Source organism: Centruroides sculpturatus, unplaced genomic scaffold (assembly GCF_000671375.1).
Source record: "Centruroides sculpturatus isolate CEXI.00-Female unplaced genomic scaffold, Cexi_2.0 scaffold132, whole genome shotgun sequence".
NCBI classification, from domain to species: Eukaryota; Metazoa; Arthropoda; class Arachnida; order Scorpiones; family Buthidae; genus Centruroides; species Centruroides sculpturatus.
The window spans coordinates 166,977-181,088 of NW_019384471.1; the positions used below are offsets into that span (position 1 = coordinate 166,977).

At 35.5% G+C, this 14,112-nt stretch overlaps 1 protein-coding gene across 1 annotated transcript in view; it reads right to left on the bottom strand.

The window, feature by feature from the left end:
* LOC111621186 (multidrug resistance-associated protein 4-like) overlaps positions 1-14,112 on the bottom strand; it is a 128,857-nt gene that overhangs the window by 41,504 nt on the left and 73,241 nt on the right. The window contains exons 10-12 of the mRNA XM_023363267.1: positions 13,906-13,992; positions 9,446-9,637; positions 4,496-4,590 (exon numbers count right to left, since the gene is read on the bottom strand). Of these exons, the coding sequence (XP_023219035.1) occupies positions 4,496-4,590; positions 9,446-9,637; positions 13,906-13,992 (374 nt within the window). The remainder of the gene's footprint in view (positions 1-4,495; positions 4,591-9,445; positions 9,638-13,905; positions 13,993-14,112) is intronic.

Here is a 14,112-nt window from a genome sequence, read left to right on the forward strand (position 1 = left end):
ACGCTACGGAGAGATTTCTATCGTCTCTATCGTCTGTACAAAATTATATATAAATTAGGTACTGTACATATAATTATATATTAATTATATATAAATTAGGTACTGTATATATAATTATATATTAACTTAATTTATTTTAATTTTATTATAACTATATATATACTTTCCGCCGTCTAGCGCCACGCTACAGAAAGTTTAGGCGGGTAAATTGAGTTTATTATCGTCTGTATAGTATGTAAATTAGGTACAGTAAGTCTAATACAGTACTGTAATTTTATACATTTTTTGTAAAAGAAACATTTTTTATCCAACGGCGATTAAAATTATTTATATTAATGATGTCTCCAAAGTTCAACGAATTTTTCGCAGAAAAGTAACATCAGAAATAGCGTCCGCCGTTTCGTGCGCTGCTCCGCGACGAAAACAAGCTTAAGCAATGGTGACGTCGAACGGTAAACACTCGGTAAGTAATCCTACAATTTTTTGTTTATGGCCTAGTTTATACGTATTATTCTCAAAAAATTATACGTATTTTGGAAATGTTGAGTCAAATTAGTCTAGAATTGATTAATTTTATGGAAGAAAACCTTTCAAACAGCCGTAGTCCGTAAACTTCACACGTGTCAAGCTGCGATTGACTAATGTATTTAAGGATTCCTACAACGTGAAATTCTTATAACGAGGAACGTATCTACCGCGTTATAGGGGGGTCTACTGTATAATAAAAAGAAGGCAATTAGAAGTTTTTTCCAAACTTATTATGTAGAATGTATCTCTGTGCTGCAACTAAGCTGTTCGCATTTCTTGCAATAATGCATTTATTTTTAAACCTGCTTTTATATATTTCAAGCTTTTCAGCGTTGAGAGCTATTGATGGGGAGTGTGTAAACTTAAAAATGTTTGTTTTTTCACATTTTAGTACAGAGCTCTCAGTTCGCGTTATCTTAGACAGTACCGTAGTGTTCGCAATATAAAAAAGCTCTGCTGATGAATGCCTGCTAGTTTGTATTAAAAACGGCCATTTGAATTGGATGGAATGTACAGTCAGCTATGTGTTGGCTTTGTGTACACACTTGTGATTATCTTTCAGTTATTAAATTCTATGTTTATATTTACAAAATGTAGCTGCAGTATGCTTTTTTGTTCTGTCTATAATGTTAGCCTATTTTCTTATTGTTAAACTTATCTATAAATTCAGTGATGCCTTTGTTAATATTCAAACTATACATACATCATCCACTTATATTTTAAAATATATTAATATCTGCTTGCAAGTTATTCAAAACATTCTTTTTTATTTTCGAAACACTATTTTACATAAAATCGTGATACGTTGTAACCATAAAAACTTTTTCTTCTTATGTCTCTATATTTGGTTGTTAAAGCTATAACATGATTCAAAACATAATAATCTTGCGAATTGCGTCATGTCAGTGGAGTAAATAACTATTTCCGCAGTTTTTGTTAAAGCATAAATTCAATTAATGCTGCGAAACAAAATTATACTTTCCTTATTATATTCCCTTATATTATATTATACTTAAGACAAATTCCCTTACTAATTTTCCTTGGTTCTCTGCAACGAATGTATTGATCTCAAGATTGGTGGTAATGTATTTGTGGAATCGCTTTTAAATTATATGTATCGGGCTTCTATATTTTTCCTCTACTAGTCTTATTTCTTTACGAAACTTGAGTATTTTTGCAAAGAAAAAAAACCTTGTCATTTCTGCTCTTTTATTCCGGCTTTTTTTTTTAAGGAAAGTTAATACAGGGTTTGTCCATAAGTAACGGGATTGAAGTCATAAAATGAAATTTATTATTAAAGATACAAGTACAGTGAGTTTACAATCTTTAAGTTACGATCCTCCTGCATCAATACACCGCTGCCAGTACTTTATCCAATCATTATCTGCCCCCTGAAAGTAGGCAACCGCAAGGCTATTCAGGCATCTTGTCAAAGCAGCTTGGACTGCCTCAATCGTTCCGAAACGATATCTCTTCAGGCTCCTTTTGATCCGAAAAGATAAAAAGAAGTCGAGGGTGCCAAATCTGGACTGCACGGTGGTTGAAGAAGCGTTCAAACGTTGCATTTGGGCGGTGTCTCTCTCACAATTAGTGAGGTGTGACTGGTTCATTGTCGTGATGGAGCATCCAGGTATCGGCGATCTTTCTTCAAACGCGGCAGACCAGGTAGCGAATTTGTTCAATTCAACGCAAAATTTAATGGCAAAACGCTGCTCGATGTTTTGCTGCATTTTTCCTTTCAAAGCGAGCACAAACACTTCTACTTTCGGCACGATCTACACATTCCAAAGGATCGGTGACAATTGATCCGGTTCTCGTAGCTTATGTGACATCCCGTACCACCGATTCCACTCATAAAGTCTGTTCCATCCATTCCCATTGAAAAGAAAAAATCAGTCCCGATAATTATTGGGCAAACCCTATTCCTTGGCTACCTTGTCTCTTCCAGTTTTTAAACTCTTCTCTTAGTGTGTTCAGAAATTTTAATATCAGTCCATTCGCAGTTGGTTCGTTCAATATAATCCTTAAAACAAGGGGTCACAAAACTTTTTTGATTCTCTGCCCCTTACAGTTTTTCGAAATCTCACATAGACACCCACCAAAAAGTGTGTTAAAAGCAGAAATAAAAGCTATTACTTTTTTAATATATTTATTATAATTTTGCATTTATTTTATATGTTAATAATAATCTTTGTAACTGACAGTCAATGAGATGGATATGCTTGGTGATCCTTCGCAAGATTAACAATATTCGGTTCAAAATTTGTGTTTTAGTAGTTTCATCGATCCCCCTTCAATATTGCCACTTATATCGACCACTTTGGGAACCTCTTTTCTAAATATTTGTTATAGTTTCTCTTTTCATAATAATCAAATGCATGCTTTTGTCTGCTATAGTTAAGACTAAATCAATTTCTCTCAACGATTGTAGTGTTTGTGTTATATCTTTGTTGCTAATGTAACAATGCGCGAAGCGTCCGCTTATGCTTCGGATCCACACGACCGAAGGGTCGACATTGCGTCGGCAAAGTCTGCAATGACTGATTTGTCACAACTGACACAACCGAGTTTTTGAGGATAGACACGAAAACTGTTACATTCGCTTTTACGCGCGTGCAGTTAGGCGTGTGAGTGGTTGGACTCGGGGTGGAGACCGATTCAGCAAAAAAGTGCATATTAGAATTCGATTATAAAAAATAATACCTATTTATTGATTATATAAACTTGTTACACATATGCTTTAAGCGAGAAAAAAAGTTTACAAACGTTCACGCGTTGTATTTACCTGAAGATCACTTTCTTGATTTGATTTGGGTCCTTTTTCTTAGGACTTGGGGTCATCGGTTATCGGCAGATAGCCTAACTGTTAGGCTATTGGAGGAGCTTCAGCGACAAAGTGTATCCGAGCGTACGACGAACCCTCGAGGACAGGCGAACTCTCTGTCGCGTTGTCAGACCATTTCCGTTATTTTGGGTCCTTTCCCTTGCAACTTTTGTCGTTTTTTGGAAAAATTGGTCTCCACGTCCATCGGCGATTTTTGCATTTGATTTTTGCATTTGAACAAGGAAGCATGTCCGTGGGATAGGATATAATCATATTCGTAGCGATCTTTCTTTTTCGAAAAATTTTTGAATAAAATTTTTATCAAGTCCGGCCTCTCACACTAATACTTTCCTTTGTCTACTTTGCTTCCTCTATCTATAAGTGATTCCCCTTTGAAATAATATTTTTTTAACGCACCATATCCTAGTATTGGTCTTTTGTTGGCCCAATAATAGTTAAAACTATCAGATCTGCTAAGATTTCGCTTTTTCTCATCCGAGTAGATTAATTTTTGCCACCCTTCTCCTCTTTCTAAGTTGTTTCTCGCATCTTGTAATCGAAGTTGTATAATTTTGATAAAAGAAACATTGTCTGTTGATCTCAAAACACTGTGAGCCGTTAATTTTCTGAAGCTCGGTTTTAATTCATTTTTGATTTTTTGAATTGTTGTGTTACCTATGTGCATGTCAAACAATTGCACATAGTTGTCAGTAGTTTAATATATTTAGATTAATGTTGGAGTTTTATTTTCGATAATAATATATAACTCTTTTGTTTATTAATCATTTTTCTTTAAACGTATGCGATAATTATTGATATTTTGCAATCAAACGTACAAGAAAATTTTATCAATGTTACATGAAATTAGTATAGAATTTCTAGGAAATCACTGGATTTTCTATTATTGTTGAAAAAACTAAACAGACCAAAATATTTCTCTCAGCCCATTAAATAAATGGAAATTTTTACGAACGTTTTCACCAGGATATAATAATTAATTTATTAATCAGTATACTTAGAAGCATTAATCTGATTTTCTTAGAATGTATATATTATTACAGTGCATCCGGCTTATTCCTTTTAAAATTGTATTTTCATGTTTGTACGCCTAGAAATACAATAATTAAGAAAGATCGATCTTACCTTGCTAAATTAATTCTTGCTTTTTGCCCACCGCTCATTATGACACCTCGTTCTCCTACAATTGTCTGATCTCCTTTCGGAAATAATCTAATATCCTACGATAAATAAATAAATAAATGCTAGACGTTTAAATGAATTTCTTTACAAATCACGTTTAGTTTGAATAAAATTTGCATTGCGTCCCCTACTTAAAGTAAAAATGCCTTATAAAGAAATTCATTGAAACGTTAGAAAATATAAATTAATAACGAGGTTGAGGCCGAAGTTTCGAACACAAAAACGTTTTCGTCAGACGTTCAGCGCCGCTTTCTTGTTAGCCTAGAATGGTGTTTGGAATGTCGAGCGTGATTCCGTTGACTATACAAACACCGTTGTCAAACTTGTAGGCTTATACAGGAAAGCGGCGCATAACGCCCGACGTACACGTTTTTACGTTTAAAACTTCGGCCTCAACCTCGCTAATTACAAGTTTTACAAAATGTCATTAACATACACTCGTTTCCATAGAAGTTAGCGCAGCAAGGAGTTGTCAAAATGGAATGATATTGTACGTTGTGAATGCAATAGAGATATAAGTAAATGAGTACAAAATGAAAGCAAAAGAAACATTTATTGTAGGAAAACGAACAAACGAAAAAAATATTATAGTAAGTACACTGTTAGGCCACCTCTAGCCTGAATACACCATGTCATGCAGGCAGGCATATAGGCTTACGAGTGCTGTGTGTTTGGCGGTATCTCGGTCCATATTTCTTGCAAATAATTTTCTCATTTCATCAAATTCCTGCACACTTTAATATTGCATTTCATTAGATTCTAGAGATGTTCAATCAGTGACAAATCACGGGATCGCTCATGGCAGGAAAGTGTGGAATATGGCAAAAGCAGTCCACTGACACTATTGCCGGGTGTGTGTTCGAAAATTTTACTGTTGGTAAATGGCTCTTGGGAGCCCTGTCCTAAGAGACAACAATGTGGCTGCAGGATGTCACAAACATACTGCAGGGCTGTGATGGTCTTTTGAATCGCTACTAGAATTGGCTGGCTGTCGTGACACCACAGAGTATCATACCAGTTGTGGGGCAATGTGCTGCACAAAATGTAGGCAGGATTAAGGAGTTCCAAACATGACCTGCAGACATAAACACGGCCGTCGTCAGTGCTAAAATTGAATGTAAATTCATTGCAGTAGACGACCAGTAGGATGGTTTCAATTTTATTTTATGTCATAGCGGCTGTAATACCAAATGTTTCTTAACCTGGGGCCTCGAAATGGTACTACGAGAAGCAGGGCCCTGTAATAATGGTGCCACCCGTGCCCGGATGGTGGACAACAGACTGGTTAGCTGCAAATGTGTTTGTCTTCGGACCGGGGTCCTCTCAGACTAGTGGTCTGTGAAGGTATCTTGAGCATGGGTGCTCTGTGTACCTGCTCTCTCTTATTTACTGGTCTTAACAAATTTTCAGTGTTTTTTGAACGGTTTGGATGACGGGCGATTCGTCAAGTTGACCATCTGACTTTTTTTCCCACTATGATTTTTTTTCTCAAACTCGGTTAGTTGTTCAAATAGTCTTCAAGTGTGACGTAAAAGCTGTTCTAGTGATACAGAGTTTTTTCGACATGAGAAGTACAGACAGGATGCATTTGCACTTCTTCTATATGATAAAAGAATACATTTTAACGATCTCTGCTAGCATTACACAATATACTATCATGCTATACGTGTAATACTTTTCATATGTTTTTGGAATTTATCCGCATACCATATTTTGTGTCGATATGACAACAACTTGGTAAGCGAAATCTTATGGCAAGGAGTGTATTAAAATCAAAACCTACTCAAAACTGCTCACTTTTCCACTTTGACGAATTGCCCGCTCATAATGAAATGAACCGAAAATTTGCTATTACAGTAATTTCCAAATACTGTACAAAAATTTCTATCGAATGAGCGGCAGTTTGCCTCGAAGTAATATGACAGCGTCGGACGAAACCGGCAAACGGTGTCCGATGCGATCTTTTCCGCCAGAAATATTACGAAAATTGAAACGGGAAGTGTGTTTACTACCAGAGTGGAAGACTCGCTCAGCTACTACGGCCATTTGATGAAAATTGGTTTGATATACTTGGCGTCAGTGAGATTAGATGAACAACAAACGGTTGAATCAGTAGTGATGGCAGACCTTCTGCACATGGACTGTGTAGAGTTGCACGAACGTGTAGTAAGTCTTATTTTGAGTAAACGAATGACATAAGCACTCTTTGGATGGAGGCCCTTCTGTAATAGTATTATTACCGTTCGCTTTATCTATAAAAACACCAAAGCGACTGTGGTGAAAGTTTATGCGCCAACCAACGATGTGAAAGACACAATAAAAGATGAATTTGATAAGCAGCTCCAAGACGTCTTTAACAGTATCCGAAATCATGACTTGAGGGTACTGATCGAGGACTTAAATGCCCAATTGGGCGGCAATCGTCAAAGACTTGAGAGTGTAATTGGTGCTCATGCATCTCTGTTTATATGAGTGACAATGGAGAAAGGCTAACGTCATTTGTTAACATTCCAGGTTATGTGTTGGGTACATTTACGTCTAGCATCGGCTTTTCCATAAAGAAAGCTGGCTGTCACCAGACAGAGCTGTATTAATGAGATAAACTTTATTTGTATTAGTAAATGTTTGAAGACATCATTGCACGATGTGAGGATTTACAGAAGTGTAGATATTGGATATTACCATGACCAAGTTAAGCTCAAACATTGTAATCAAAAGCAGTTCATTATAAAGGACATTCAGCGAGAGAAAAATTATGATCCAATTATTAAATGATGTAATCATCGCTGAAGCATTTACTCCGGAGATGCACAATTTTTTCCCCTTCATCGAGAGGTAACAGATATACTACATAGATCTCTGGAAAAACCTCAGAGACATTACCATGGAGTGCATCCAACATCATTGGAAGATGTCGAGGACGTAAAAAGGATCAGTAGATCTAAGATCGCTCGTCGATGTTGATTAATAAAAGAAAAGATGCAAAGCTTTAACACTCTAAAACAATGAGTGAGATGGAGGAAAAAAGCCAAAGATTCACCGAGTTAGTTAGACCTGTAAAGAAAAGCTGTCAGAAAGGCAAGAAAGAATGGTTAGAACGAATGGGTGGTCAAGCGCAGGAGGTTTCTGACTGAAATGACTCAAAGACTCTGTACCGCATAGTCAATGAACTGACTGGGATGAAAAATAACTCAGCATTCTAATAAAACATAAAAACGGGACTCTTCTGATAGCCCAAGATGAGCAGAACAACAGGTGGATAGAAGATTTTCGGAAAACATTTAATCATGCGGAACCGACCATCATACTTTATTTCGATATTGAGGATACACAGGGTGAGCTTCAGATGGACACTGGTGATATTACCCTTCAGAAAGTAGTTCTTGCGATTAAGAGTCTAAATAGCAGTGCAGCCGATTCTGACAAAATTATGGCTGAGGTTTCGTAGCATGAAGGGCAAATCATGTTGGAAAAGTTATCGTTATTGTTTAACAGGGACTGGTATTTTGGGGAGGTCCCAGAGGATCGTTATAGTCTAAATTCCTGAAAGAGGAGATATCTCCAGGTGTACCAACTCGCAAGATATTAGCCTTCTTTCTGTGCCTGGAAAGGCATTTTGTGTGGTCCTCTTTCGACGCCTAAGGATTTCCCTCGATCAACGATTCAAAGAGTATCCAGTTGGGTTTTGCTGCAGAAGATCATTCAGCATCAGATCTTCTACCTTGGAAATATCATCCAACAATGCATTGAGTATTGACACTCGTTTGCCATCAATTTCATTGATTTCACGATGGCTTTTGATAGTGTTCACTACTAGTCCCTCTAACAGATCCTGCAACTATATGGTGTACCGAAAAACATTTTCATCATTTCCAAGGTTTATAACTGCATTCAAGTTGTTGCGTCAAAACTGAAGGTTTTGAGGCAACAACTTGAATGCAGAAATTGAAGGTGGTCAAACATACTTCTTTTAAATTATGACAGGAGTTAGGCAGGGTAGTGTCCTGTTCCTTTTGCTTTTCCTCATCGCCCTTGATTATGTCATGCGGCTGGAAGAAGAGTCCGGTCCGCGCATTGGGGCTGGCATCGAGTGGTCTGACCAGGAATGTCTGATAAATTTGGTTTTTGCTGACGATATCGCCTTGTTTGAGGAAAGTGAGACAATGCTACAACAAGCATTGGGTCAGAATGGACACAAAATTGGCATCAGGATAAATGACGTGAAGTTAATTGATATTTAGATCACATCATCAATGAACAGGTTCTTTGGAGTGGGATGTGAAAACTTCATAACTTTGTCGCCCATAGAAAAATCTTTCTGGCTGACCACATTTCTTCTTTGGAGACCAATAGGTTCCCTAATACAGCCATGATATAGGTTCCCATAATGCCAAACGACCACGAGAACACTCCAGGTATACTTAGCGTAAACTTTTTTCAAGATTACAAGATGCTCAATATGACCTGGGAGGAAGCGGAAGCCCTCACCTATGATCGAAATCGATGGAAGATAATTGCTGTCTCAGTATGCTATTTAGCATTGAAAAGACTACTACTGCTATTATACTACATATTGCACTATTAACCTTAAATAATACACGTATTGCACTGTTAAAATAATTAATGTATTTAACATTGCTACTTTATAGATGTTTAACAAAAACCCATTACAATATAAATCTAAATACATCATTTGTACTTTCTAATAATTTAACTTCATAAACCATGGCATGTTTCTAAGAAAAAAACGAGATACAATTGGCTTGTAACGTAATCGTATTGTGATACATAACAGATCATTTTCGTATCACCTTGCAGTTTATAAACAAATTTTCGTCTAGAACCGACGTAAGTATGCAAAAGTTTTAATAATAAATGCAGAAATTATTTTACCTTTTCTAACGCAGTAATATGCAAGACTTTTTTATATTTGTCTTCGTGATATTCTTCTCCGAACAAGATATTTTCTCTGACAGTTGCGTTGAATACCCAAGCTTCTTGAGAAGCATACGAGATCTTTCCTTTCACAGACACTTCACCAGAAGTAATTGGAATCTCTCCCAACACGGACATTAGTAAAGATGTCTGACGAAATTAATGTCATTTAATTATTTGATACGAAATGTTTTGCATAAATAATATAATTACATAAATATTTTAGAAATATTTACGTATTATTATAAGGATATTATTTTAATTATCAATTGCTTTACCTTATCAGCACATATAATGCAATGGATGATAAAACATATTTTTCCAATTCATAAGAAAAACTGACAAATTACATTTATTAATAAATTAATCAATAAAATTTTTTTATATAAGTGTCTCTGGGATTCATCTTATTAGTAGGAGGACGTATTATACTGTTGTGTGGGTTCTATGAATTAAGAAAACTGATTAAAAAAAACAATTCTTATTTTTCATTTGTTTCACCTGTACACATTACGTTTGTGATTCGGACCACTTGGTCTTTCATCTGCAAGTTATTTTTGTAATTTTATAAAATCTTGTTTTAGCACCTACTGGCTGTAAACCTACTCATGACGTACCAAAAGGTCTGAAACACAAACACAGTTAGCCGATTGCAGAGATTATGTTTAAACATTGATGTGTGAGTAGCAGGGGGTCACCGGGTCGAACCCAAATGACCGCTTAATCTGCACGGGTCGGGAAGACCCGCTCTCGGTTGTCGGATGGCTATAGGAGGGCTAAAAATATGAGTGGGGAGGAGTTGGAAGTCGTGACCAGGTGTCCAAAAGACTACACGGGTTAAAATTAACGAACACATTTAATAAACAACTATGAAAATTTACACAAAGAATTTAAATACAACATACGCGTATCAAGGTATAAATAGATATTCTAAAAAAACTATTTTAACCTAACGCTAAAATCCGAGAGAGAGAGCTCGCGTTAGAGAGAGATAAATAATAATGCAAGGGTTTACCTCGAAGGCAACGTTCTCCAATTATAGGGCGTTAATAAAACACCCTGTGATCGTCTTCTATTCCGAGGTTCCTTTGAAGGCTATGTGGAGCGATGTCCTTCTACGGTGTATGCTCCGTCGCTCCCAATATGTAGAGTTCTTCCTTGTGAAGTTTGCTCGGAGGTTTCTTCTGTTAATCTCTTCGAGGAGTAATTCGGTCGTATATGGAGAGAATAGAAAATAAGCAAAGTCCTTTAACTTTCATGGAGCGGCAATTATGAGCTTCTTAGATCGCTCTTGAGGTTTGCAGAGGAGTTTCTTCGGCTTAAGCACCCTGGCTCAGCCCCGAGTAGAAAATCCGACCCCTTTATATACTCTTTAGCGTGGGAAAATCTGCTACTCTTTTGACAGTTCTCCAGATTTATGACAGTCTCCCTCGCCGTAGAAAACTCCTTATTTGGTTATTTTTAGCGTCCGGTCGCTTATACGTATGGGGGTCACGTGACATCGTGGTCCTTCGTCGATGACCTTCGGACGACGAAAGTCACTCTCACTAACTACGCAGTTAGTGAAAAAATAAAAGCATCGTCCTCATTCTCACAGATGGCAGTTTAGAGATCGTGTAGACCGCGGTTCAGAAATCTTTCTGTGCAGAGACGGTATATCTCGCTTGCCACAGTTTAACACAGATTAGAAACAATTTATTTGTTCTAATTTTTGTACTTCCTTGATAGCTATTTTATTTGAGTAGAAGTCGCCATATTCATTTGTTGGTGGCAAAGTTTATGTTACAATGAATATTTTTCATGTAATAAATATTGTAAACGATACGAATCAAGAAAATTACTCATCTCAACAATTACGAAGAGAGAAGGAGATCGAGATCAGAATAATTATTTAGAAATATATTCCGAAAACGAATTTCGAATTGGATACAGATTTTTTTAATTTGGGTTCGTATTTTAAATTGTGAGGTTGGCCGGGAATATAGAATACAGTTATGATTTGTATAACGCTTACTCGGCTACCAGTTGTTAAACTAGTCCTCTGTTTGTCAAAAAGGATGGCTCTACTACTAAATAGTGGAAGACTTACGTTGCTAGTATAAATGTGGAGACTATGATTTCACAATTGCATCTTCTGTCAGGATGTTGTCACCAGTTAATCGTATTTTAACGGGGATTAACACGCGTACAGATAGGAGTAAAAAGGGATCCGAATTTTAGAAGGACTTACGTTTGTGTAAGTGGGAGTGCATCGATATGAATGAGATCATTGTTAACAAATAAACAATAAATGTAATATAACGAATAAACGGATAAAAAGAATAATATACAAATGATCAAATAAAATACAACTACTACGAGAATGCAAATAAATGGAAGTATTATCGATGTATCAGAGAAACTATCTACCTTACACACTAAACCTTAATTTTATCTATTTCGCGGAGAGTTTACAATATATTAGTTTAACATACTACCTTAACACCTTTCTTCTGTATCTTGTATTAAACCTGTTGAATTTGTATGGTCGTTAAGTGTTGTATGGCGCCATTCGTATGGTAGAACGTTGAATAGTTTTGTCAGCTACGGCGAATCTATCTTATGACGTCAGGTACTTTTCCTCAACGTCTACCCCGAATGGAGAAAAATCTTCCCCTTTTATACAGGTCGACTGTTAAACAGACGGAAAAATCCTGTGTGCGACCGCTTATAATTCAACTTACTAGTCATCGTAAGAAAGGAAATGAAGTTCCTATCAAAATCGAAAGTATTGACATCCGTTGTTCGAAAAATTTGTCAAAGTTATGAAATATTTTAAAACTGAAATTAAGTCGTTCTTTTTATCGCTAATTTCTTTAACCCCCTAAATTTTGATTCTCATAAAATCGTATTGACGACGAAATTAAGCATCCATCTAAATAGAAGAAGATTGCTATTAACTACTGAACAACAGTTGACAACAATACAATTTTTTTCCACTGGAAGCTTCCAGAGGTTAGCCAGTGATCTTATCCGAATTCATGTCTGTACTGTATGCAGGTATCTATCAAACTATCATTAAATAAATGTAAAAAGCATTTTGTATATTGATAGAGGCGTTTATAATAAGAATGAGGTTTCGCTGCGAGCAAATCGACAAGAAAACAGCGAAGAAAATTCGTTTTTTATAATCTACCGTGCGATTTTTTTCATCCCCGAAATACGATTGTTGTAACGTAACCTACTTCCTCAACTGCAAAATAATTTTTTCTAACTTTTCCTCGAGGACACTTTATTCTTTTTCTTATATTAATCTTTTTCGGAAAAATTCTGGCATGATTTAAATACATTGTTTGTCGCCAATTTTCTGGCGTCATAAACGAATGAAATGATTAGATAAACGACTTCTGAGAGAGGGGAGTAGGAGCGAAAAAAGTAAGAGCCAACATTTTGTTGCCGTAATTCGTTTATACGGCGTTAAAAATAGACGATCGTAGACTTTGCAACGCATTTTAGATGGCAGTCCAGCCAGCTAACGTCGTTTAACGTAAACTTTGTTTTTGCAATCGGCTGAGTGTATACAGGTGAAACAGGTGAAAAACAGCCTGTTTGTTTTCCCGAATAAGTTTTCGGCAATGTGCAAAACCAGGAACTTGTAAAATAAATTCCTACTAATAGGATTGTCCCAGTAGATACTTATAGAATTAACTGTATAATAAGGAAACAAAGGTATGTGAATCAATAGAATTTTATCTACAATAAACTTTCGTATAGGAATGTACAAAAATTAATAATAAAGAAAATTCAGTTATAAATGCACAATGTTGTGCAAAAATTTTTAAAATCAGTTGTTATAAATTAATACTTCTTGGAAAATATACAATAAGAATAACTTGTAGATTTGGAATAATTTATCCATTTCATGACGAAGAAAAGTAATAAAGAATGTTTTATTTATATTTTTAAATAAATATTTATATTTAGTTGGAAATGTTAGATAAGCAATGACTCGAACACGTAATTATAAACGTCTATAATCCGATTGTATATCATATTTTTCTTTCATTCAGTCAGTTTATTTTAATGCATAACAGCAAAAATGAACGATTTTATAACGGACTATGCACACAACCAGTTAAGTAAGTCAAATACAAAGAATTAAGTGACGATTTTTCTATTCTGACACGTTATATATAAAACCTGCCATTTTGCCTGAAAACTGCACAAAACATATATTTTCTATGCTCATGAATTCAAATCAAATAAAACTAAAATCAAAAAAGGACAAAATATCTTAAATAACAAAATCAAGTATTAAAATTTGAAGTCTTTGTATTATAAACTGATAAATGGTTACGTTTTTTGTAATTTTTCAAAAGATCGTTAAATCGTAAAGCATGTGATTAATTTAAAATAAATTGAAAAATCAAGGTATTTACCTTTCCTGATCCAACATGACCGACAACAAGTAATAATTCTCCAGATTGCATATTTAAAGATATCCCATTCAACGTTGGTTCAGTTCCCTTTTAAAACAACAAACAAGCAAAACTAATCTTAAACGTTATAAATCAAAAATAATTATATACTAATAATTAAATCATGATAGATGTTATCAAATTTAAAATCAGTTTATTTTTTTTAAA